We start from the raw sequence: 27,225 nt of genomic DNA, 5'->3' as shown, positions 1-27,225 counted from the left end.
TTGCATATTGCTTGTCTGTGAGTATTAAGTTTATCTTGTATCGCTAGGCTGTGGGGATAAAAAGAGGCTATCATTTGGACTGACTGAAGAGATAGATACAACACCCAGAGATCCTAGACTTAGCTAAATGCAATAAATGAAATAGGCTTCTTTTTTTCCATTGAGAAAAGATGGGACTATCCTCATTTGAAGATGGGGTAGTTTCCTCATGTCAGGTAGCACTAATTTGAAATTGTATGTATGGAAAAACGAATGTGTTTGTGTAATTAGAAGCCAGTATCGGTATGTAATAAAACTATTGTTGTTTTTGCTTTCCTAACATACTTTTTCTCTTTTTCCAAAGCCAGAGTTATTAATTTCTTCCAGAGAATCATCCCACAAATACTCTTCATTTTATGGCTAGATAATCTCAATGCTCAGTCCCTGTGAGTAGGTACATGATAAAGCCTGGGGAATTTTAAGAAAATTAACTTTTAGAGAAACTAAGATTATAGATTTAGCCAACTTGAAATGGATATAGGTCAATCTACTGATTCTCTGACACGTTTTGGTGCTATGTATTTACTTGTCGTGCTTGAATATCAAAGGTCTCTGACAAAATAACAACAGAGTCTAGAAGGATGAGCAAATCAGGATACTGAGCAGTTGATGATATTGGCACACAGGGAAGTAAAAGTAATATTCAAAATTATATAACCTTTCATGAATTTTAAAAGACTGAAATTGTACAAAGTATATTCTACAACCACAACAGAATTAAATTAGATGTCAATACAGAAAAAAAAATTGAGGAATTCATGCAAGGACGGAAATTAAACATACTTCTGAAAACCAATGGGTCAAAGAAGAAATCACAAGGAAAATTAGAGAATACTTCAAGATGGATGAATACAAAACCACAACATACCAAAACTTGCAGGGTGCAGTCAATGCAGTGCTCAGAGGGAAATTTATAGCTTTAAATACCTATATTTTTTAAAAAATAAAGAAGTTGGGCCGAGCCCGTGGTGCACTTGGGAGAGTGCAGCGCTGGGAGCGTGGCGACGCTCCTGCCGCGGGTTCGGATCCTATATAGGACTGGCCGGTGCACTCACAGGCTGAGTGCCAGTCACAAAAAAGACAAAAAAATAAAGAAAGAAAGAAAGAAGTCTTAAATCAATAAACTAAACATCTACCTTGAGGCGATGAAAACAGAAGAGCAAACTAAACTCAAAGCAAGTAGAAAGGATGAAATAATAAACATTAAAGAGAAAATTAATAAAATAGAGAATAGAACAACAATGGAAATAAATTAATGAAAGCAAAAGTTGATTCTTCAAAAAGATCAACAAAGTTGACAAGCATTTAGCTAAACTGACCAAGAGAAAAAGAGAGAAGACTCAAATTACAAAATAAGGAAGGAAAAATGTGATGGATTGAATTGTGGCCTTCCTCCCAAAATTTATATGTTGAAGACCTGACCCTTAATCTTTAATGTGACTGAACAAGGGTACTTCAAAAAGGTCATGGAAAGATTTGCATTATCTTTAACTTATTTTTCTATGATCTTTTTGAAGTACCCTTGTATTTGTAGATAGGGTCTTTAGGGAGGTAATTAAGGTTAAACATAAAGAGTATGACCCTAATTTGATATGGTTGGTGTCCTTATAAGAGTGAGATACAAAAGAGCTCTTTCTTTCTCTCTCCATGCACACACAGAGGAAAGACCATGTGAGAACACAGTAAGAAGGCAACCATCCACAAGCCAGGAAGAGAGGTCTCACTAGAAACAACCCTGACAGAACCTTAACCTTGAACTTCTAACCACTAGAACTTGAAGAAAATAAATTTCTATTGCCACCCAGTCTGTAGTATCTTGTTATAGAAGGCCTAGCAGACTAATACAAAAAGTGGATATAACTTCCAACATTACAGAAATAAAAAATATTATAAGGGAATGCTATGAATAACTGTATACCAATAAATTAGGTAAATAAACAAGTTCTCAGAAAGATACAAACTGACTCATAAATAAATTTTTTAAATGAATAGACCTATAACATGTAAAGTGATTGAATGAGTACTCAAATAATTTCCCACAAAGAAAAGTTCAGGCCTAGATGTCTTCACTGGTAAATTCTACCAAATATTAGTTATTAATATCAATCCTTCACAAACTCTTTCAAAAAAATATAAATATAAGATGAAACACTTACCATGCCATTCTCTGGTGTATTACTCTGATAACACATGCAAACAAATCACAAGGAAACTACAGACCAATATCTCCTATGAATATAGAAAGTTCTCAATGAAAACCAATTCAGTCACATACAAAAAAGACTATCTGAGGGTATTTCAAAAATTTCATGGAAAGATTCATATTATCTTTTAATCCTATTTTTTCCACAAACTTTTGGAGTGCCTCATACACCAGGAATGTGTTCATTTCCTGTGGCTGCCACAATAAATTACCACAAACTGGATGGCTTAAAGCAGGCTGGTACCGTTCTGTTTTAATTAGTACAGATTTGTAATAAATTTTGAAGTGAGATAATTTAATTCCTCCAGATTTGTTCTTTTTGTTCAATATTGCTTTGACTATGCAAGGCCTTTTGTGGTTTCAAACAGATTTTAAACTTGGTTTTTTTTATTTTCATGAAAAATGGCATTGGAATTTTGATAGGAATTACATTGAATCTGTAGATCACTTTGGGAATTGTGGACATAATATTAATACTTTCAATCCATGAATACTGGATATCTTTCCATTTGTTTGTGTCATCTGCACTTTCTTTTATTAATGTTTTTTGTTGTTGTTTTTTGTTTGTTTAAAACAGGAATTATTTTTTTTCGCACTTAAAAATCTAACTTTTTTTTTTTTCTTAATTATATTTTGTCGATATACATTGTGGTTGATTACTGTTGCCTCTTACCAAAACCTCCCTCCCTCCTCCCTCTCCTCTCTCCCCCCAACAATGTCCTTTCTGTTTGTCATATCAACTTCAAGTAATTGTGGTTGTTATATCTTCTTCCCCCCCCCCGGTATTGTGTGTGTGTGTGTGTGTTAATTTATATATTAATTTTTAGCTCCCACCAATAAGTGAGAACATGTGGTATTTCTCTTTCTATGCCTGACTCGTTTCACTTAATATAATTCTCTCAAGGTCCATCCATGTTGTTGCAAATGGCAGTATTTCATTCGTTTTTATAGCTGAGTAGTATTCCATTGTGTAGATATACCACATTTTCCGTATCCACTCATCCGATGATGGACATTTGGGCTGATTCCAAATCTTGGCTACTGTAAAGAGTGCTGCAATGAACATTGGGGAACAGGTATACCTTCAACTTGATGATTTCCATTCCTCTGGGTATATTCCCAACAGTGGGATAGCTGGGTCGTATGGTAGATCTATCTGCAATTGTTTGAGGAACCTCCATACCATTTTCCATAGAGGCTGCACCATTTTGCAGTCCCACCAACAATGTATGAGAGTTCCTTTTTCTCCGCAACCTCACCAGCATTTATCATTCAGAGTCTTTTGGATTTTAGCCATCCTAACTGGGGTTAGATGGTATCTCAGTGTGGTTTTAATTTGCATTTCCCGGATGCTGAGTGATGTTGAGCATTTTTTCATGTGTCTGTTGGCCATTTGCATATCTTCCTTAGAGAAATGCCTACTTAGCTCTTTTGCCCATTTTTTAATTGGGGTGCTTGTTTTTTTGTTGTAAAGTTGTTTGAGTTCCTTATATATTCTGGATATTAATCCTTTGTAAGATGTATATTTTGCAAATATTTTCTCCCACTCTGTTCGTTGTCTTTTAACTCTGTTAATTGTAGAAGCTTTTTAGTTTGATATAATCCCATTTGTTTATTTTTCCTTTGGTTGCCCGTGCTTTTGGCGTAGTATTCATGAAGTCTGTGCCCAGTCCTACTTCCTGAAGTGTTTCTCCTATGTTTTCTTTAAGAAGTTTTATTGTTTCAGGGTGTATATTTAAATCCTTAATCCATTTTGAGTTGATTTTAATATATGGTGAGAGGTATGGGTCTAGTTTCATTCTCCTGCATATGGATATCCAGTTATCCCAGCACCATTTGCTGAAGAGGCAGTCCCTTCCCCAGTGAATAGGCTTGGTGCCTTTGTCAAAGATCAGCTGACAGTAAGTGTGTGGGTTGATTTTTGGATTCTCTATTCTATTCCATTGGTCAGTGTGTCTGTTTTTATGCCAGTACCATACTGTTTTGGTTATTATAGCTTTGTAGTATAGCTTAAAGTCAGGTAGTGTTATGCCTCCAGCTTTATTTTTTTTGCTCAGCATTGCTTTGGCTATGCATGGTCTTTCATTGTTCCATATAAATGTCTGGATAGTTTTTTCCATTTCTGAGAAAAATGTCTTTGGAATTTTGATGGGGATTGCATTGAATTTGTATATCACTTTGGGTAGTATGGACATTTTCACTATGTTGATTCTTCCAATCCAAGAGCATGGGATAGCTTTCCATCTTCTTGTATCCTCTCTAATTTCTCTCAGCAGTGGTTTGCAGTTCTCATTATAGAGATTTTTCACATGCTTGGTTAACTCAATTCCCAAGTATTTTATTTTTTTGGTGGCTGTTGTAAATTGGCAGGCTTTCTTGATTTCTCATTCTGCATGTTCACTATTGGAGAAAAGAAATGGTACTGATTTTTGTGTGTTGATTTTGTATCCTGCTACTGTGCTGAAATCATTTATCAATTCCGAGAGTTTTTTTGTACAGGTTTCAGGCTGTTCGATATATAGGATCATGTCATCTGCAAACAGGGACAGTTTGACTTCATCTTTTCCAATCTGGATGCCCTTTATTTCCTTCTCTTCTCTGATTGCTCTGGCTAGTACTTCCAACACTGTGTTGAATAGGAGTGGTGAGAGTAGGCATCCTTGTCTAGTTCCTGTTCTTAAAGGAAAAGCTTTCAGCTTTTCCCCATTCAGGATGATATATTGGCAGTGGGTTTGGCATATATGGCTTTAATTATGTTGAGATACTTTCCCTCTATACCTAACTTATAGAGGGTCTTTGTCATGATTGAGTGCTGATTTTTATCAAATGCTTTTTCAGCATCTATAGAGATGATCATATGGTCCTTGTGTTTGAGTTTATTAATATGGTGTATCACATTTATTGATTTGCGTATGTTGAACCAACCTTGCATCCCTGGGATGAATCCCACTTGATCGTGGTGAATAATTTTACGTATGCGTTGCTGTATTCTGTTTGCTAGTATTTTAGTGAGGATTTTTGCATCTATATTCATCAAGGATATCGGCCTGTTCTTTTCTTTTTTGTTTATATCTTTAGCTGGTTTTGGAATCAGGATGATGTTTGCTTCATAGAATGAGTTTGGGAGATTTGCGTCCGTTTCAATCTTTTGGAATAGTTTGTAAAGAATCGGTGTCAATTCCTGTTTGAATGTTTGGTAAAATTCTGCTGTGAATCCATCTGGTCCTGGGCTTTTCTTTGTTGGGAGCCTTCTGATAACAGCTTCAATCTCCTTTATTGTTATTGTCTGTTCAAATTTTCTACGTCTTCATGGTTCAGTTTTGGGAGCTTGTGTGTGTCCAGAAATTTATTGATTTCCTCCAGATTTTCAAATTTGTTGGCATATAGTTGTTTATAGTAGTCTCGAATGATTCCTTGTATTTCAGATGAAACGGTTGTAATATCGCCTTTTTCATTTCTAATTTTTTTATTTGAATCTTCTCTCTTCTTTTTTTTGTTAGCCATGCTAGTGGTTTGTCAATTTTATTTATCTTTTCAAATAACCAACTTTTGGATTCATTGATCTTTTGTATTGTTTTTTGGGTTTCAATTTCATTCAGTTCTGCTCTGATCTTAATGATTTCTTTCCGTCTGCTAACTTTAGGTTTGGATTGTTCTTGTTTTTCTAGTTCTTTAAGGTGAAGTGTTAGGTTGTTCACTTGCCATCTTTCCATTCTTCTGAGGTGAACATTTAATGCAATAAATTTCCCCCTTAATACTGCTTTTGCAGTATCCCACAGGTTTTGGTATGATGTATCATTGTTTTCATTAGTTTCAATAAATTTTTTGATTTCCTGCTTGATTTCTTCTTGGACCCATATGTCATTAAGTAGAATGCTGTTTAATTTCCATGTGTTTGTATAGTTTCCAGAGTTTCATTTGTTATTAATTTCTAGTTTTAATCCATTGTGGTCTGAGAAAATACATGGGATAATTCCAATTTTTTTGAATTTATTGAGACTTGATTTGTGACCTAATATGTGATCTATCCTGGAGAATGATCCATGTGCTGATGAGAAGAATGAATATTCTGAGGTTGTTGGGTGGAATGTTCTGTAGATATCTGCCAATTCCAATTGGTCTAGAGTATTGTTTAGATCTTGTGTTTCTCTACTGATTCTTTGCCTAGATGATCTGTCTAATATTGACAGTGGGGTGTTCAGGTCCCCTGCTATTATGGTATTAGTGTCTATTTCCTTCTTTAGGTCTAATAGAGTTTTTTTTATAAATCTGGCTGCTCCAAAATTGGGTGCATACATATTTATGATTGTTATGTCTTCTTGATGGATCAGTCCTTTTATCATTAAGTAGTGTCCCTCATTGTCTCTTTTTATGGTTTTTAGTTTAAAGTCTATTTTGTCAGATAAGAATAGCTACTCCAGCTCGTTTTTCTTTTCTGTTTGCATGGTAAATCTTTTTCCATCCTTTCACTCTTACTCTATGTGAATTTTTATGGGTAAGGTGGGTCTCTTGTAGGCAGCATATAGTTGGGCCCCCCCTTTTTAATCCGGTCAGCCAGTCTGTGTCTTTTGATTGGGGAAATTAAGCCTTTTACATTAAGAGTTGTTATTGAAAGGTGTTGATTTATTCCTAGCATTTTATTGGTTGTTTGGTTGTGTTAGGTTTCTTTTGTTCCTTGCTTTCTGATTTACTCTTTGGTTTCTGTGTTTGTTGGTTCCTTAGGTTGTAGATAGCATTTTTGTTTGTTTGTTTTCTCTTCATGAATGCCATTTTTATTATACTAGCGGGTTTAGATTTTTCTTGGGTTTTTATGGCAGTGGTAGTTATTTTTCAGGAACCAAACCCAGTACTCCCTTGAGGATTTCTTGTAAGGGTGGTCGTGTGGTAGTGAACTCCCGCAGTTTTTGTTTGTCTGAGAAATATACTATTTGCCCCTCATTTCGGAAGGATAGCCTTGCAGGGTAGAGTATTCTTGGCTGACAATCTCTGTCTTTTAGTATTTTGAATATATCATCCCATTCCTTTCTAGCTCTTAGGGTTTGTGATGAAAAGTCTGATGTTAGCCTGATTGGGGCTCCCTTATAGGTGATATGATGCTTCTCTCTTGCAGCTTTTAAGATTCTCTCTTTGTCTCTGAGTTATGCCAATTTGACTATAACATGTCTTGGAGAAGGCCTTTTGGGTTGTATACGTTTGGAGATCATTGAGCTTCCTGGGTCTGAAGATCTGTGATTTTTCCTATACCTGGGAAGTTTTCTGCCACTATTTTGTTGAATATGTTTTCAATGCAATCTCCATTTTCCTCCCCTTCTGGAATACCCATGACTCAGATATTTGAGCGCTTAAGGTTTTCTGATATCTCTCTCAGATTTTCTTCTATGCCTTTGATTCTTTTTTTTTTTTTTTTTTTTTTTTTTTTGTCTGCTTGTGTTATTTCAAATAGCCCATCTTCAAGTTTAGAGGTTCTCTCTTCAACTTCGACAAGCCTGCTTGTTAAACTCTCTGTTGTGTTTTTTATTTCGCTGAATAACTTCTTCAGTTCAGCAAATTCTGCTACATTTTTTTTCAGGACATTGATTTCCTTGTACATTTCCTCTTTCAGGTCCTGTATACTTTTCCTCATTTCGTCATGATGTCTAGCTGAGTTTTCTTGTATCTCATTCAGTTTCCTTAGAATTATCATTCGAAATTCCTTGTCAGTCATTTCAAGGGCTTCTTGTTCTGTAAGATCTAGAGTTTGAGATTTATTAACTTTTGGTGGTGTACTTTCTTGATTTTTTGTATTTCTGGTATCTTTTTTTTAATGTTTATTCATTGTGGCAGGGGGGTTCACAGTTCACTGGTTTGAGAATATTGACAAACTAAGATGTTGCTGTGGTTGCCAATTTGGTATGGCTACCTCCGTGACTGCTCAGTTGGCCTCTAGTGCCTTGTGTGTGTGGTTGCCTCGGGTCTTGGGCCTCTCCAGGGAGACACCTCTCTGGTCAGCTTGGACTCTGCTGGGCTGCTGGATCACGGGGCATTACCGCAGGGTGTGTGGTCTCTGCTGAGCTTCCACTTCCCATGCAGGACTTCTCCCTGTTCCATGCACTCTGGCCCAGGCTGCTGGATCATGCAGTGGCGGCCCCACAGGGTATGTGGTTTCTGTCGAGTCTCCACCTCCCTAGCCGGCCGTCTCCCTGCTCTGTGCACACTGGGGTGGGCTGGGACGTGTCTTCGGCAACCCTTGTCTATCAGCCGGGCCTCAAGACCCTGCTTGGCACCGCCTCGTCCAGGAAGTCTACCAGGTTTCTGCTAGGCGCAGATGACCAGTCGCTCTGGGTGCCTTTGTAGCACTGTGTAGATCTTTCTCAGGACTTATCACCTTCCTCCTGGTATCGTGGTTATTTGTGTACTTGTCTTATCTCCCACACCAGAGCGTGAGCTCCTCGAGGGAGGAGCCCGCAACACACGGTTCACCTTTGAATCCCCCCGGTGCGGACTGACTCCGGTGCCTGCCCGCACTCAGCTCTCCGGCACGTTCAAGCGGACTTGGGAACTCTCCAACCACACTATTCCTAACCAGAAATCAGTTAGGCATTTTTCCAAACTGGTGGCCACAGAGATGGCATCTGCCTCCCGGTAACCAGAAGTTTACCGGGGACCGGAGCCCAGGGTGCGGTGGAGTGACAGTCAGCCCAGCCCGTACTTCCTTGCCCTCCCGACGCTGGCCAGGGACACCCCACACCACCAGTCCCCCAGAGAACTGCGGAGGGAGTTGGAGGGGAGGCCGGCCCGCAGGCCCCGGGAAGCCCCGCACCAGGGCAAGCAAGTGGGAAGACTCATTGAGGAGCCAAGCCAGACGAGGAGGACAGGCTTGGTCGAGCTGGGCCTGAGCCGCCACCACCTGAGAAAATGGAGGCAGCCCCGGGGCCGGTGAGTGGCCCAGTGGGGCAGGTGGAAGCCAGGCAGGTGTCCGCCCCCCGAGCAGGACCAGGCCAGGGGTCACTCACGGGGCTGTGCCGCGCCGGGCGGCTCCCTCTCTGCCTCTGCATCATCACTGTCCCCGTCCTCAGCTGCCACCACCTCGGGCTGCTCACTCGGTCCCGTGGCGCGGCTCGGGGGCTCCCAGGAATCTTCTTTTATGCCAGCCTGAAACCTCGAATCCTGAATAGGGCAGCTGGCCGCCTTCAGCATGTCCCCAGCCTCCGGGATCCTGGCAGTGTCAACAGCGGCCCCGGTGCCATGTTCCCTGTTTCGAGACTCGCTTTTGCAGCTAAGAAACAGTTCTTTTCCTGCTCCACACTTCAAAGCTGTTGCCTGTAAATGAGGCAGCCTCTCCTGCCAAGGGCAAAGTGGCGGTCAGCCCCCACAACCGGCCACCAGCAGCGGTCCTCCCTTAAGAGACGGCAAGAAGAAGGTCCACAAGTTTCCCGGCTGCCTAAGGCCCAGTGGCCGCCTTTTCCACCTCAGCTACTCTGCGCCAACCGCCGCAGCCACCGCCATCTTAGGATCTGCTTATTAATGTTTTATAGTTTTCAGTATGCATATCTTCCACCTGCTTGGTTAAATTTACTCCTAAGTATTTCGTTCTTTAGACTATTATAAATGATCTTGAGTTCTTAATTTATTTTTCAGAGAGCTTGTTGTTGGTGTATGGAAACACTGCTGATTTTTGTGTTGATTTTATACCCTGAAATTTTACAAAATTTGTTTATCAGTTCTAACAATTTTTTGGTGGAATCTTTAGGGTTTTCTATGTATAATATCACTTCATCAGCAAACGGAGAAAATATCACTCTTTCTTTTCCGTTTGGATGCCTTTTATTTCTTTTTCTTGTGTAATTGCTCTGGCTAGAACTTCCAATAGCATGTTGAATACAAGTGGTGAGAATGAGTATCCTTGTCTTGTTCCAGATCTTAGAGAAAAAGCTTTCAGCTTTCACCATTGAGTATGATGTTAGCTGTGGGATTTTTATATGTGGATTTTATTGTGTTGAAGCCTACTCCTTCTATGCCTAATTCATTGAGAATTTTTATCATGAAAGAATGTTGAATATGGCCAAATGCCTTTTCTGCATCTGAGATGATAATATGGTTTATTCCTTCAGTTTGTTAATATGGTGTGTCACACTTACTGGTTAGCATATGTTGAAGCATCCTTGCATTGTGGAGATAAATCCCTCTTGTTCATGATGAATGCTCTTTTTAAAGCATTGAATTCAGTTTGCTAGTATTTTGTAGAGAATTTTTGCATCTATGTTCCTTTTGTTCCAACTCAAAGAATTCTCTTTAGCATTTCTTATAAGGCCAGCCTCATGGTGATGACCTCCCTTAGCTTTTATTTGTCTTGGGATGTTTTTATCTCTCCTTCACTTCTGAAGGACAGCTTTGCCATGTTCACGGTTGGCAATTTTCTTCTTTTAGTAATTTGAGTATATCATTTCATTTCCTCCTGGTTTGCAAAGTTTCTGTTGAGAAGTCTGCTGATAGCCTTATGGGAAATCTTTTATATGTGGCAAGCTTTTCCCGGTTGCTGCTTTCAGTATTCTCTCTTTGACTTTTGACAATTTCATTATAATGTGTCTCAAAGTATTCATTTTTGAATTTATCTTGTTTGGGGTACTTTGAGCCTCCTAAATCTGTATCACCATATCCCTTCCATGATTTGGGAAGTTTTCAGATAGTATTTTTAAAGTAAGTTTACTTCCCCTTTGTCTCTCTCTTCTCCTTTGGGTACTCCTATAATTTGTATATTCTTATTTTGATGTGTCCCATAGATCCTTTATGCTTTCTTCAGTCTCTTTCAATGTTTTTTTTTTAATTTTTTTCCTCTAACTGGCAAATTTCTCTTTTTTAAATTATTTTTTTATCAAAATATATTGATCATACATATTTATAGGGTACAGAGTTATATTTCAATACATGTATGCTATGTGTGACTATCTAATCAGGGTAATTAGCATATTCATCATTATAAAATGTAATCATTTTCTTGTGATGTGAACCTTTGACTTCCTCTCTTTGATAACATGCAGTAAATCATTGTTAATTATAGATTCCTGGGTCGACTGTATACCAATAGAACTTATTTTTCCTATCTAGCTGTAATTTTGTGTCCATTAACCAACCTCTCACTGTCTCCCCCTCCCTTTTCCCACCTCTAGTAACCACAGTTCTTCTCTCTCTTTTTAACAGTTCAGCTCATAATTATTAATTTTGTTTTATTTTGTTTTGTTTTTTATTTGGTTTTGTTGTTTTAGCTCTCACATATGAGTGAGAACATGAGGTACTAACTGGCTAATTTCAGATGACCTGTCCTTCAGTTTGCTAATTATTTTTTCTGCATGATCAAGTCTGTTAAAATGTCTGTACTATCTTCTTCCAAATATGAAAGAAACCTGCTATGGCCAAACTTCTAGGGATTCTTCTTGCTGGATTTGGGGGTTTATGTCTTGATTTATATCTCCTTATTCATTCTCAGAGCTGCATACATGTGTACATTAGTCCAGCTGGGCAGACAGCCAAAGTAGGGAAAGCACAGATTCTTCCTATCAGCAGTCTACAGTCCACAAAATAACATCAGGTGTGACGGGATGGAACATGCTGTGTCTATGAATTCCATGTGGGAGTAAACTGGTGACCTCAAATTTCCTGTATCTGCCCACAGGATGCAAAGCCCACAATTCAGAAGTATGGGGGCACACTTTATATTGCATCACTGTTCTGGTTCAGTGCATAAGAATCCAAGACTCAGAGAAAGGTGACATAGTGTGCAGTTCACTGGACCAAGAGCTTTGGTTCTCACCTCCTCTGGGAAGCCTGGCCATGAGGCTCTTACTGATCATTGCAATACTGCTGTTCCAGAAACCCACAGGTAACCCAGAGCTTTCCAGGATCTCACTCAAATCAACAAGGGGATGGAGCATTTCTCAGTGCCTGAGGGAATTTTATAATCTACAGTAGGGGAAGCAGGCCCCCCAGAGATGGCTGAAGTCTATCAAAAGTCATCAGAAATTCTCTTTCTAGGGACTTCTACCATGGCACTGTCCTTAAAAAGTACTCACAGAGATGAAAAAAGAAGTCATAATTTCCTCTGGGATGGCCTTGTTATAGAAAGGAATGAGCCCGATATCTAGGAGAGCCTTACTTCTTTGTATACAGTTTTTACTCTGACACACAGCCATATTTTCTTCCACTTAAATATATATTTCATCTTATTATACTACAGTTTGTGAATAGTGGAAGAAACATAAATTTTGGAGTCGGGTTTAAGAAACATGCTTCAATATCTACAAGTTTGTTAACTTTGAATAAATGCTGAAGACTCTATGAGCCTAGGTTTTCTCATCTGGGGAGATGACACCTGCCTCACAGAGGTTTTATTAAATGATATAAGATATGTGAAGCAGCCAACATAGAACTTGGTACTTACTAAGAACTTAAAAATTAAAGTTTCCTTTCCTTTTTCAAAACCAAATCTTTTATATTTGTACCTTATTATAGGAACAGTAATGGTCTACCTCTAGCCGCCCCCCCCCCAATATCTAAGACTGAAAGGGGTTCTAGAACCTGGGGTTGGAGTGATCATCTTTGTTCTCAGTCTTCATCGTTTGGGTCCAGTCCAGGGAACAGTAAAAACTCAGAAGTCAAAATCTGAATACCCCAGTTCTTAGATCATTGAAGGTATTTGGGATTACGAAAGTAAAAAACGTATATTAAGGTGAACAAAGGTCTGGTTGCGAATATTGGAGGAATTCTTTCCTCTGAAGTTGGAGAGAGAATGAAGAATCATGGAGGGATAAAACAAGTCCAAGAATGAGAAGGATATCCAGATCACTGTGATGACATAGAAGTCAAAGGAAGACATGCATTGGCAGAAGTGTACAATGCTGATATTAAATAGGGGAAGAAGATTATTGAGAGAAAAAGATAGCTGACTGAATGACAAGAAAGTCATTCTTGACCGTGGTAGTGGGAATGAACTCAAGAGCATATTTTGACTCAGACATAAATGCATAGTAACAACTTATTGTTCTCTGGGCATCAGAGATGGGGCACTAGTAAGGAAATAGTGTCCTGGGAGCATTCAGGATGAAGGCAGATTTGCTGAGGTTCCCAGAGGAAGCATAGTTCCATAGCCTAAAATCAAGCATTCAGCTCCTTTATCTTCTCAAACAAGATCTGATGCTCTTGGCAGAGTCTATCAGATGTAGGAGGGAGTCTCACAACCTTGGAGGACTTCAATATGAGGGATCCAGTTAAATATAAACACTGAGGTTCACCTTGTTGGAGAATCCTCTTTGGAATATTATAAAGATATACCTCGTGGATATCCCATACACCTAGTTCCTAACAAGCTTCCTCTGCCTTCCCCATAACCAAAGTTGCCTTCAGTCTCAGACACTAATTTTGGCCTATTTTTCTTTTCTGTGCACAGTAACTGAACAACTTAAGAAGTGTTGGGGTAACTATGTACAAGGAAACTGCAGGAAAATCTGCAAAATAACTGAAGTACGTGAGGTACTGTGTCAAAATGGGAGATATTGTTGCCTCAGTATCAGGGAACTGGAAGCACGTAAAAAAATTACAAGGCCGCCTCGTCCAAAGCCACTAACATATGCGCTGACTCTTCCTCAAGACTATTATCCAGTGATTGAAACTTCCTCAACCCCCAAGATAAATTCTACATAAATCAAGTATAATTTGCAGTTTGTTTATTTCTCAATCTGTTACAATAAAGTAAGTTGATGAGATCTTCTACCTCCTGGTTTTTTGATACCCAGAATGACCTTAAAACAAATTCTAATAAAGCTCGTTGCCCATTTCCTGGTTCATTTTTTCTTTAACCAGTGATTGAACACTCACTATATACTAAGGAATGGATTGATAAGGACAACTCAGAACCTCCCCTTGAAAAGGGGCTATAACAAGTGCACTAAAAAAAAAGTCCCAACTATAGTATGGAAGACAGGAATAAAAATTCAGGAAAATTAACTTGTAATTCAGGAGAGGAAAAGGTGAAGTGAATATTCACGGAAAATTCATGAGTGGGTTTAGGATTAAAGTGGTGCCTCTTGACCCAAGAGATAAGTGTTAGCAGACAAGACAATTCGAGTGAACAGAATGGCATCAACGAGTGGAAGGAAACTGGAAAAGACAGTACATCTCAGGAAGCTGTCCATGCACTTCGTTTGGCTGAACAACAGAGCACTCAAATGTGAATGATGGGAGGGTTTGATTTCCTAAGCTCCTGTGTACCAGCCGTGAGCTGGGAAGATGGAGAGAAATAAGGTTTGACCATTATCAAACTCAATGCATAAGGTGGAGGCAGACATAAACAAATAACTCCTGCAAGAAGTTTATAGGTTTTTTGTTGTTGTTTTTGTTGTTGTTGCTCATGTGTTCATCCTTTTGGTAATTGTGGCCCTTTGGAGTTTAGAAGAAATGACAAGATCTTAGCGATGGGTCTGAGTTGCAGTACTGTATGAAATCTTATTGCTGTCTTGATATGCAAGAAACACAAGAATAATCCATGTATATACTCCAACTAATTCTTAAAAATGTACATTTTGAATGCGATTAACATGAAAGGTTTCTTCTCCAACTTCACTTCACACTCATATTCCAGTATTGTTTCTTATATAATTTCACCATACCAATTAGAGGCAGTTTTAAAATTTAATTCATCTACTGTAACATCCACTACCAATTTGTAGTATGTGTTCTCTTATTCTCTCATCTCCTGTTCTAGGGCTAGGTAAGGAAATATGCAAGATGGCCTAGAACATTTTGTAGTGCCATGTTAAAGGAACAAAGGAGTCCAGTCTGAAAAAGGTTTGAATGACAAAAGCTGAGGCAATATGAGCAATAAAGTAAATAACATAGCATTGGTTTATGATACAACATATAAAATAAATATCTATGAGTCTGCTGCTGATATGAATAAATAATTGAATAAATTAATAAATTGTGTTTTTTGAAACATAGTTGATTGTGCATATCTGTGGGATACAGAGTTGAATATCAATACCTGTGTGCAATATGTAATACTCAAATGAGGATGATTAGTATATTCAACACTATACAATGTAATTGTTTCTCGTGGCCCTTTACCAGTTTCTCCCCTACCCTCCACACTCTCCTCGTTTCCCACCTTTGGTAACATCAGTTCTGTTTTCTCTTTTTGAAAGTTCAGTGTATTATTATGATTATTGTATCTTGCTTTCTTTCTTTTTTTAATTTGGTTTTTTTCTTTTAGCTCCCACTTATGAGTTAGGACCTGCAGTATTTCTCTTGCTGTACATGGCTTATTTCATTAGACATAATTTTCTCCCAGTTCATCCATGTTGCTGCAAATGGCAGTATTTCTTTCTTTTTTATGAGAGAGTAGTATTCCATTGTGTAAATATGCCACATTTTCATTACCCAGTCATCTGACAATGGACATGAGGTTGGTTTCACTTCTCAGCTATTGTAAACAGAGCTGCAATAAACATAGGAGTGCAGGTATCCCTTCAACATGCTGATTTCCATTCCTTTGGATATATACCCAGCAGTGGGCTTGCTGGATCTTATGGCAGTTCTATCTATAGTTGTCTGAGAAACCTCCATACTGTTTTCCATAATGGCTACACCAATGTTTAGTCCTATTGGGAAAATAGGATAATTTGGTCAGGTCCCCTCACCTGCCCAGATGGGGGTGGTGCAGCACATTCTTTGTAAGCAAATTGTGTGTGGGGTGGGTGGAGTTAGCGCACATGTGCGGTCTGCCACCCTGGCTGGCATTGACTGCCTCCGGTGTCTGCCCGCGCAGCCATGCTATCAAACCCACGGCTTCCAAGGACCTTTTTGCTGGTTAACTAGCTCATAGACCTGCATGTGAGGGGTCTGGTGACCCAGCCTGGTGTATGAAGGGTTTGTGACCCAGTCTGTGAACCGGCTTGAGGGGTTTGTGAGCTCCAGACCCAGCCCGAGCTCAACAATTGGCCCAGTTGCCAGGATTATAGGCAGGTGAAAGAGTGTGACAAGTCCCAATAACAGTATAGGAAGATTCCCCTTTCTCCACATCCTTGTCAGCATTTGTTATTCTCTGTCTTTTTGAAATTAGTCAGTGTAACTGGGGTAAGATGATATCTCAGTGTGGTTTTGATTTGCATTTCCCTGATGCTGAGTAATGTTGTGCATTTTTTCATGTGTCTGTTGGCCATTTGTATATCTTTCTTTGAGAAAGGTCTATTCAGCTCTTTTGCCCATTTTTTAAATTGGGTTATTTGTTTTTTCTCTGTTGTTTGTTTCTTTGTGTATTCTTGCTACTAATCCTTTGTCAAATGCATAGTTTGCAAATATTTTCTCCCATTCAGTAGGTTGTCTTTTCACTCTGTTGTTTCTTTTGCTTTTGCAAAAGCTTCTTTTGCAGAAGCGTTTTAGTTTGATATAATCCCACTTGTTTCTTTTTCCTTCTGTTGCCTGTGTTTTTGGGGTCATATTCATAAAGTCTTTGACGAGTCCTACTTCCTGAAGTGTTTCCCCTGTTTCTTTTTAGGAGTTTTAGTTTCAGGTCTTATGTTTAAGTCTTTGATTCATTTTGAGTTGATTTGGGTATATGGTGAGAGGTACAGGTCTAGTTTCTTTTCTTTCTATGTATTTCTTTCATTTATCAATTTTTTTAGGGATATGCACATCTATTTGTTCAAATAACAAATACATTAACTGAGTGACAGATGAATAATGAAGTACTCTGTAGAAAGTAGGGCTTCAAATTTGCACAAAACCTGGAGATTTAAAACTTATTAAAATTTACATATTTCATTTTATAATTTCTACAGTTATTTGAAATAGCTCTCTAAAGTCTTCCAGAAGCATGCAAATAACAATTTAATTTCAACAGAGAAAGATGAATAAACTTTTCAAAGGCAAGTTAATTTCTAAGCAAAGCAACAATTCCACTTAATAAAAAGGAATCAAGAACAGAAATTAAATACCTATGTTTGGCAACATAAATTGCGTAAAAACTCAATAAAACAGAATATAAACACAAGGTCACTTCAAAAAGTTCGTGGAAAAATAGAATCAAAAGATAATGGAAATCTTTCCATGAACTTTCTTTTGTTTGTTTAAATTTTCCATTTTTAAAAAAAGACTAATATCATAGAAAATATGTTCTATGACCACAATAACAGAAGGAAATTTAGAAAACTAACAAATAAATGGAAATTAAACAACACTCTCCTAAATAAGCAATGGGTAAAAAGAAAAATCACAGGAAAATTAGAGATAAATTTCAAATTTGAGATAAAAATCAAAGTACAACATATCAAAATGTATAGGATGCAGGGCTCATGCAGGGCTCAGAGGAAATTTATACTTATTTTCTGTCTTTTTGCTAATAGCCATTCTAACTAGAGTGAGATGATATCTCATTGTGATTTTAATTTGTATTTCCAAACACAGAAATATTTAGTATTTCAGTGTTTGGAAACATGAGCTGGACTTGAAGCAAATTGAATCACAATGAACTGATTCTCAAAACACATGCATATGTCTGAATCCATGTATATTAGTGAGGACTACATAACTGGAAGTTCTCCAAATTAACTTCCATGTATAATACAATATTTGTTAAGAGATAAATAATAGTATATGCCAATTTGATGCTTACATATTATTTTTTAAATGTATATATTATTTGAAGAACAAAAGGGGAGGACTGACACTACTTGACTTCAAGACTTAGTATAAAGCTACAATAATCAAGACAGCATGGTATTGGCAAAAGAATAGAGAAGTAAATTAATGGAATAGAATAGACAGCCCAGAATAGACTGACATAAAAATAGCCAACTGATCATTGTCAAAGGAGCAAAGGCAATACAACGGAGAAAAGATAGTCTTTTCAATAAATGGTGTTGGAACAACGGGACATCCACTTGCAAAAAAATAATCTAAACACAGATATTACACCCTTCACAAAAATGAACTCAAAATGGATCTCAGATCTAAATATAAAACACAAAACTATAAAAGACCTGGAAGATAATATAAGAGAAAGGTAGATGACCTTGGGTAGGATGATGACTTTTTGGATACAACATCAATGGGAGAATCCATGAAAGAAAAAATTGATAAGCTGGACTTTATTAAAATTTAAAATTTCTGATCTGTGAAAGACACTGTCAAGAGAATGAAAAGACAAGCCAGAGACTTGGAGAAAATATTTGCAAAAGACATATCTGATAAAAGACTGTTATCTAAAACATACAAAGAGCACTTAAAACTCAACAATAAGAAAATTAACCAAGGTATGGAGTTGGGAACCGCACCACCCCCCCACAACCAGGCACAACATGCCAGCAACTCGGAGCCCACCCAGGGAACGGGGGCAAGGAGAAGGGGAATGTTCCTCTCTCCCACAATCAGGCACACCATGCCAGTGCTTCAAGGCCCACCAGGGGATGTGAGGAATGGAGAAGGGGACCAGACCACCCTCCCACAACCAGGCACAACACGCCAGCACCTTGGGGTCTGCCCGGGGACCCAAGGCAAGGAGAAGGGGAATGGACCTCTCTCCCACAACCAGGCACACTGAGCCAGTGCTTCAGGGCCCACCAGGGGATCTGAGGAATGGAGAAGGGGACTGGACCTCTCTCCCACAACGAGGCACACCATGCCAACACCTTGGGCCCCGCCCAGGGACCCAGGGCATGGAGAAGGGGACCAGACCACCCTCCCACAACCAGGCACACTGAGCTAGTGCCTTGGGGCCCACCCAGGGACCCGGGGTATAGAGTCGGGGACCGGACCACCCTTCCACAACCAGGCACACTGAACCTGTGCCTTGGGGCCCATCCAGGGACCCAGAGTATGGACTCAGGGACCAGACCACCCCCCCACAATGAGGCACAACATGCCACCACCTCGAAACCCACCCGGGGAGCTGAGGCATGGAGAAGGGGACTGGACCTCTCTCCCACAACCAGGCACACTGAGCCAGTGCCTTGGAGCCCACCCAGGGACCCTGGGTATGGAGTTGGGGACTAGACCTCTCTCCCACAACCAAGCACACCACGCCAGCACCTTGGGCCCTGCCCAGGGACCCAGGGTATAGAGAAGGGGTCCAGACCACCTTCCCACAACCGGGCACACTGAGCCAGTGCCTTGGGGCCCACCCAGGGACCCTGGGTATGGAGTTGGGGACTGGCCCTCTCTCCCACAACCAGGCACAACATGCCAACAACTTGGAGCCCACCCAGGGAACTGGGGCAAGGAGAAGGGGAATGGTCCTCTCTCCCACAACCAGGCACACCACGCCAGTGCTTCAGGGCCCGCCCAGGGACCTGAAGCATGGAGAAGGGGACTGGACCTCTCTCCCACAACCAGGCACACTAAACCAGTGCCTCGGAGCCTACCCAGAGTCCTGAGGCATGGAGAAGGAGACCAGACCACCCTCCCACACCAGGAATACCATGCCTGCACCTTGGGGCCTGCCCGGGGACCCGAGGCAAGGAGAAGGGGACCAGACCACCCTCCCACAACCAGGCACACTGAGCTAGCACCTTGGGGCCCACCTAGGGACCCAGGGTATAGAGTTGGGGACTGGTCCACCTGCCCACAACCAGGCACAACATGCCACCACCTCAGAGCCCACCCGGGGAGCCAGGGCATGGAGAAGGGGACTGGTCCTCTCTCCCAAAACCAGGAACACTGCGCCAGCACCTTGGGGCCCACCCAGGAACCTGGGGTATGCAGTTGGGGACTGGAACTCTCCCCCACAACCAGGCATACTGCACCAGTGCCTCAGGGCCTACCCAGAGTCCTGAGGTATGGAGTCGGGGACTGGACCATCCTCCCACAACCAGGCACACTGAGCCTGTGCCTTGGGGCCCACCCAGGGACCCAGGATATTGAGTTGGGGACCAGACCACCTGCCCAAAACCAGGCACAACATGCCACCACCTCGGAGCCCACCCAGGGAGCTGGGGCATGGAGAAGGGGACTGGCCTCTCTCCCACAACCAGGCACACCGCACCAGTGCTTCAGAGCCTGCCTGGAGTCCTATGGCATGGAGAAGGAGACTGGACTTCTCTCCCACAACCAGGCACACCAAGCCAGCACCTTGGGGCCCACCCACTGTCCCAGGGCATGGAGAAGGGGACCAGACCACCCTCCCACAACCAGGAACACTGAGCCAGTGCTTCAGGACCCACCGGGGGACCTGAGGCATGGAGAAGGGGACTGGACCTCTCTCCCACAACCAGGCACACCATGCCAGCACCTTGGGGCCCACCCAGGGACCGGGGGTATGGAGTTGGGGACTGGACCTCTCCCTCACAACCAGGCACACTGCACCAGTGCCTCAGGGCCTGCCCGGAGACCTGAGGCATGGAGAAGGGGACTGGACCTCTCTCCCACAACCAGGCACAACATGCCAGCACCTTGGGACCTGCCAAGGGACCCAAGTCAAGGAGAAGGGGACCAAACACACCCCACAACCAGGCATACCGTCAGTGTCAAGGAGCATGCCAAAAACAGCACCTCCACATGGGTGGCCCACCACAGTCACCACAATAACCATGGCTGCTGCAAAAGCGGCTAGACGCCACAACCACCACGCAGATGGTCCGCCAACCACTGGAGTGCATTCACATAAGAAGAGTCACCAGCAGAGACAAAGAAAAGAAGAGGATGTCTCTTTCCACAAAACCCATTTCAGAGTGGCAGAAGAAGCATCTGCTCTATGATAATAGTGGGGGACCTGATCACATCTCTCAGTATTGGACAGATCATCTAGGTAACAAGTTAACAGAGTAACCATTATTCTTTCAGAAGGAGAGAAGAAATCTAGGCAATTAGAGGGTGGAGTGGGAGGGAATAGGGGAAGGGGAGAGGTTGGACAAGGGGCATAAAGAATAATTATGATTTGTAACAATATATATGCTAGTAATACTGACTTAATCAACATATCTCAATGTTCAACCCCAAAAACATATATAATTGATTTTGATTTAGTAAATAAAATAAATTATTTTTAAAAAAAAGAAAAGAAAATTAACAAACCTGATTAAAAAATAGGCAAAAGACTTGGACGCTTCACCAAAGAAGATACACAGTGGCAAATCATATTAAAAAATACTTAACACCATTAGGTAATTGCAAATTAAAACGATAGGATACCACTACATACCTATTAGGATGGTTAAACATCAAACCTTGGCAAGGATGAGAAATTGACAACATCAAACCTGGGCAAGGATGCAAAACTCTCATTCATTGTGCTACAGACAATGCAAAATGGTATAGCCACTTTGGAAGACTGTCTGGCAGTTTTTTATAAACTACCATAGCACTCGGTATTTACCCAAATATGCTGAAAACTTATATCCATACGAAAACCTGCACACAGATGTTTATAGCAGCTTTATTCACAATTGCCCAAACTTGTAAGCAATGAAGATGCCCTTCAGTAGGTGAATGGATAAATAAATTATGGTACATCTAGGCAATAGAATACAAATATTATTCAGCTCTAAAAAAACAATGAGCTACCAAGCCATGGGAAGTCATGGAAGAAACTTAAACGTATATTACTAAGTAAAAGAAAACAATTTGATAAAGTTACATATTGTGATTCCAATTATATGCCATTCTGGAAAAGGCAAAATTATGGAGATATTAAAAATATCAGTGATTTCCAGGTATTAGGAGAGAGGGAGGGATGAATACTTGGAAAATTTTTAAGGTGGTAGAATTATTCTGTAGCATACTGTAATGGTAGATATATCACATCATACATTTGTCAAAACCCACTGAATGTACAACGCCAAGAATAACCCAATGCAAACTATAGACTTTGGGTGATAATGATGTGCCAATGTAGGCTCATCAGTTGTGACAAATTACCACTCTGGTGCAGGATGTTGATAGTGAGGCAGGCTGTCCCCATGCTGGAGGAGAGAGTATATGGGAAAACTCGCACATACACACGTTACTAAAACTCAACAGCTACTCCCTCAATCATTTAGAACTTAAACCAACGAAAGCTTTTGGAGGAGGATTATTTTATCAGCAGCGTATAGAATTTTCAGCACATGTTGATAATATAAAGCAGACTGAATTTTTGTTGGTTTATTATTGGTTTTTTAATTTGCTACAACAATGTATCTCCTTATAGCCTGCACCAAGGCTGACAGATTCTCTGTTTAACAGATTCACTACTGGCCAATAAAGTATTGTTAAATGAACCCCCCAAAAGGCTACCTTTCCTCAAGGTAAAAAAAAAAAAAATTGTTAGTACACTATTGCACAATGTGAACCACCATGGTACACTGATAAACTGACTCTCCAGGGAATGGAGCAACACCAGATTTCCTGATTTATAGTATTTGCCAGTTCTCTCAGTGTAAATTCTCCCGTCACAGCTTAGTTCAAGCTTCAACGTGAAGTCACTGAATGTGGAATTGGGAAGAAGTGCACACAATCAGCTCCACCTAGCCCATACAAACCAGCATCAGTACACCACTACCCAGTAGCCTTGTGCCATAACCAGAGCACACGTTACTCATTAAGATCCGTGCAAAGCTCCTGCTGCGTGAACATGCTCTCTTGGCTCTTCTGACTGAAGTTTTCCAGATCCTGGCAAACAGCGGTACTATCTGCACTCATATACAACCTGAATGCTAAGATGTACATATTGTGGGCAGCATACACAATGTTCACTCACTCCCATCCCCCAGGTGAGACCGTCACCTTAGGTTCCAAGTCTGGTGGGGATGTTAAGAATCAAGTCTCAGAAAACAGTGAGTGAATGAAGAAAGTGACCTCAGAAGACTCTTAGAGAGGAGTCCGAACCAGAGGCTGAGGCATGCACGTGTGTGCCAGTGAATGTGTGCGAGTTCTCCTGAGTGTGTGTGATCCTGTGCACCAAGATAAGTTAAAAACCGCCAACCATGTGAGTCTGTCTTGGAGAAGAAGGAGGTATCTGAGAGTCAGAAGATGTCCCTTCCTCCACGTCAAGCCGCTAGAGTCACAATTCTAATCTGCACGAGGGAGGTGAAAGGATAAGACCTTTGAATCAAATATAAGACTAGAATTTTGAAAAAGGAAAAAAGTGGACAAAAATTAATAGAATCTGGCCAGGATGATGGCAGTGATTAGGAAACATTACTCAGAAAGAAAGAAGAATGTGACATAACTCAGTTAGGAGGAAATCATATACACACACATATGTACACAAGCATATACATACACATATATAGTGATTTATTAAAACTTTATGAGAAATTTTAATAAACAATCTGTTTTGCCTCAGGATACCTTCCAATAAGCCAGTGTCAACTGCCACTAGTGTTTCCTTTGCTTCATAAACTCTAGGCAATAATTGTGATATCCAATCCCTTGCTTACTACTGATTAGGGAAGCAATTAACATATGCTTGAACTGACCAAATAAATGAAATTTGAGCTGCAGCTAAATAATAAGTAGAGAAGTTTTTAAAGGAAATACATAGGGAGAATTCAGTGAAGAGAAAAGAGATTATGCCAAGGCCTTGAGGTGGGAGGGACATGGCCTACTGAAGCAACAAGGCTCGTGGGCAGAGAGCAGAAGAAAGGATGTTGGAGAGGTGGGCAGAGACCAGTGAGACCTATTAGAGCTAACAGACCATGTTAAAGATTTTGGTTTTTAACTGCAAAGGAGTAGGAAGCCATTAGATATTTTCAGCAGGAAATGATGTAGTCGGGTCTGCGTTTTTAAACTTACTCTGTATTGAGCACGTAAAATATACTGAAGCTGGGAGTAGACAGAGAATAAATAAAAGGTTATTACAATGGGCCAGGCAAGAGGTGGCTTGGACTAGGGTCGAGGTAGTGAACATGGAACAAAGTAGGTAGATTGTAGAGCTATTTAACAGCTACTAGTCATGATAGTTTATTCTTCATTGGGAGTGTTGGGGGTGATGATGACTCGCTGATTTCAGCCCACAGTGCTGTGAGGAACTGGGTGGTGGTGGTGTCAGTCACTGAAGGATAGCATATATCCTCATGCTGCTCAATCATCACAACTCCAGCTTCTGGTTTAAGCATCTTTCGTAAATTCTGGAAGCCATGGATTGAACCGTGGTGTAGTCTGAACAGTGATGATACAGAGTTGATGACTGAGTGTCCAGTGAGACCTGACAATACACAAAGCTGTCAACAAAATCCTGTATTTGATGAATATAGTATCTTTTTGAAATAACGAATAAATCTTCCTTTATTTAAGTGACTATAGATGGTACTGGTGCTGGTGCTTTGATGTGGTCACCCAAGGTCTTCTTCCCTCTTCTTAGAACCCACTGACCTTGCTACCATTTCATGTCCCAACCCACTTTCTTTCTCTTTATCTTGCCCACTCTTTGAAGGAAAGGAACTGTCTTCATACCTGGGATATGGTGTGCTCAGGGGTAAAGTGGCTATCTGAAGCTGAGACAATACTCTGAGACATAAAAATGTTTTCATGGAACTAGAGAACTGTTTTTTCTCAAAAGGTGACTGTGGATTGCAGTGCAATATATCCTAACATCTATATAGCATGAAGCTGAGAGTTTCATGAATCTTCTCTTTTTTTTAATTTAAATTTATTCTATCAAAATACAATGTAGTTGATTATTGTGCCCCATTACCGAAACCTCCCTCCTCTTGCCTTCCCGCCTCCCTCCCAACAACCTCATATCTGTTTGCTTGTCATAACAACTTCAAGGAATTGTGGTTATTCTGTCTTCTTCCCTCCCCTCACAGTTTGTGTATTTATTTATTTATTTATTTTTAGCTCCCACAAATAAGTGAGAACATGTGGTATTTCTCTTTCTGTGCCTGACTTGTTTCACTTAATATAATTTTCTCTAGGTCCATCCATGTCATTGCAAATGACAGTATTTCATTCTTTTTTATAGCTGAGTAGTATTCCATTGTGTAGATATACCACATTTTCCATATCCACTCATCTGATGATGGACATTTGGGCTGGTTCCAACTCTTAGCTGTTGTAAAGAGTGCTGCAATGAACATTGGAGAACAGGTATACCTTCGACTTGATGATTTCCATTCCTCTGGGTATATTGCCAGCAGTGGGATAGCTGGTTCATATGGTGGATCTATATGCAATTGTTAGAGGAGCCTCCATACCATTTTCCATAGAGGCTGCACCATTTTGCAGTCCCACCAACAATATATGAGAGTTCCTTTCTCTCTGCAACCTTGCTAGCATTTATCATTCACAGTCTTTTGGATATTAGCCATTCTAACTGGGGTGAGATGGTATCTCAGTGTGGTTTTGATTTGCATTGCCCAAATGCTGAGTGATGTTGAGCATTTTTTCACGTGTCTGTTGGCCATTTGTATATCTTCCTTTGAGAAATGCCTGTTTAGCTCCTTTGCCCATTTTTTAATTGGCTTACTTGTTTTTTTGTTGTAAAGCTGTTTCAGTTCCTTGCATATTCTGGATATTAATCCTTTGTCAGATGTATATTTTGCAAATATTTTCTCCACTCTGTTGGTTGCCTTTTAACTCTGTTAAGTGTTTCTTTTGCTGTGCAAAAGCTTTTCAGTTTGATATAATCCCATTTGTTTATCTTCCTTTTAGTTGCCTGTGCTTTTGGGGTCATATACATGAAGTCTGTGCCCAGTCACACTTACTGAAGTGTTTCCTCTATGTTTTCTCAAAGAAGTTTTATTGTTTCAGGGTGTATATTTAATTCTTTAATCCATTTTGAGTTGATTTTGGTATATGGTGAGAGGTATGGGTTAGTTTCATTCTCCTGCATATGGATATCCAGTTATCCCAGAACCATTTGCTGAAGAGGCAGTCTCTTCCCCAGTGTATAGGCTTGGTGCCTTTTTCAAGGATCTGATGGCTGTAGGTGTGTGGGTTGATTTCTGGATTCTCTATTCTATTCCATTGATCAGTGTGTCTGTTTTTATGCCAGTACCATGCATTTTGGTTTTTATAGCGTTGTAGTATAGTTTAAAGTCAGGTAGTGTTGTGCCACCAGCTTTATTTTTTTTGCTCAGAATTGCTTTGGCTATATGTGGTCTTCTGTTATTCCATAAAAATGTCTGGATTGTTTTTTCCATTTCTGAGAAAAATGTCATTGGAATTTTGATGAGGATTGCATTGAATTTGTAGATCACTTTGGGTAGTATGAACATTTTCACAATGTTGATTCTTCCGATCCAAGAGCATGGGATATCTTTCCATCTTCTTGTGTCCTCTTTAATTTCTCTCAACAGTGGTTTGTAGTTCTCATTGTGGAGATTTTTCACATCCTTGGTTAACTCTATTCCTAAGTATTTTATTTGTTTGGTGGCTATTGTAAATGGGCAGGCTTTCTTGATTTCTCATTCTGCATGTTCACTACTGGAGAATAGAAATGTTACTGATTTTTGTGTGTTGATTTTGTATCCTGCAACTTTGCTGAAATCATTTATCAAATCTAAGAGTTTTTTTTGTAGAGGCTTTAGGCTGTTCAATATATAGGATCATGTCATCTGCAAACAGGGACAGTTTGACTTTATCTTTTCCAATCTGAACGCACTATATTTCCTTCTCTTCTCTGATTGCTCTGGCTAGTACTTCCAACACTATGTTGAATAGGAGTGGTGAGAGTGGGCATCCTTGTCTTTCAGCTTTTCCCCCTTCAGGATGATATTGGCAGTGAGTTTATCATATATGGCTTTAATTATGTTGAGATACTTTCCGTCTATACCTAACTTGTAGAGAGTCTTTATCAGGAATGAGTGTTCAATTTTGTCAAATGGTTTTTCAGCATCTATAGAGATGATCATATGGTCTTTGTGTTTGATTTTATTGACATGGTGTATCACATTAACTGATTTGCCTATGTTGAACCAACGTTGCATCCCTGGGATGAATCTCACTTGATCATGGTGTATAATTTTGCATATGTGTTGCTGTATTCTATTAGCTAGTATTTTATTGAGGATTTTTGCATTTATATTCATCAAGGGTAT

The 27,225-nt window shown here is 40.2% G+C and overlaps 1 protein-coding gene across 1 annotated transcript; it reads left to right on the top strand.

Annotated features, from left to right (window-relative positions):
- Positions 1-12,049: 12,049 nt before the first annotated feature.
- Positions 12,050-13,915, top strand: DEFB127 (defensin beta 127). Its single transcript, XM_063088775.1, has 2 exons — positions 12,050-12,098; positions 13,662-13,915. The coding sequence occupies exons 1-2, from the start codon at positions 12,050-12,052 to the stop codon at positions 13,913-13,915; spliced, it is 303 nt and encodes a 100-aa protein (XP_062944845.1).
- The last annotated feature ends 13,310 nt before the right edge of the window (positions 13,916-27,225 follow it).

Source organism: Cynocephalus volans, chromosome 1 (genome assembly GCF_027409185.1).
Source record: "Cynocephalus volans isolate mCynVol1 chromosome 1, mCynVol1.pri, whole genome shotgun sequence".
In the NCBI taxonomy this organism is placed as follows: domain Eukaryota; kingdom Metazoa; phylum Chordata; class Mammalia; order Dermoptera; family Cynocephalidae; genus Cynocephalus; species Cynocephalus volans.
The sequence above is the reverse complement of the archived record's forward strand: the minus strand, read 5'-3'. Positions and strand labels throughout refer to the sequence as shown.

Coding starts and splice junctions, on each gene's coding strand:
- DEFB127 (XM_063088775.1), top strand. CDS start 12,050: ATGAGGCTCTTACTGATCATTGCAATACTGCTGTTCCAGAAACCCACA. Junction 12,099..13,661: donor GCTGTTCCAGAAACCCACAG/GTAACCCAGAGC, acceptor TTCTGTGCACAG/TAACTGAACAACTTAAGAAG.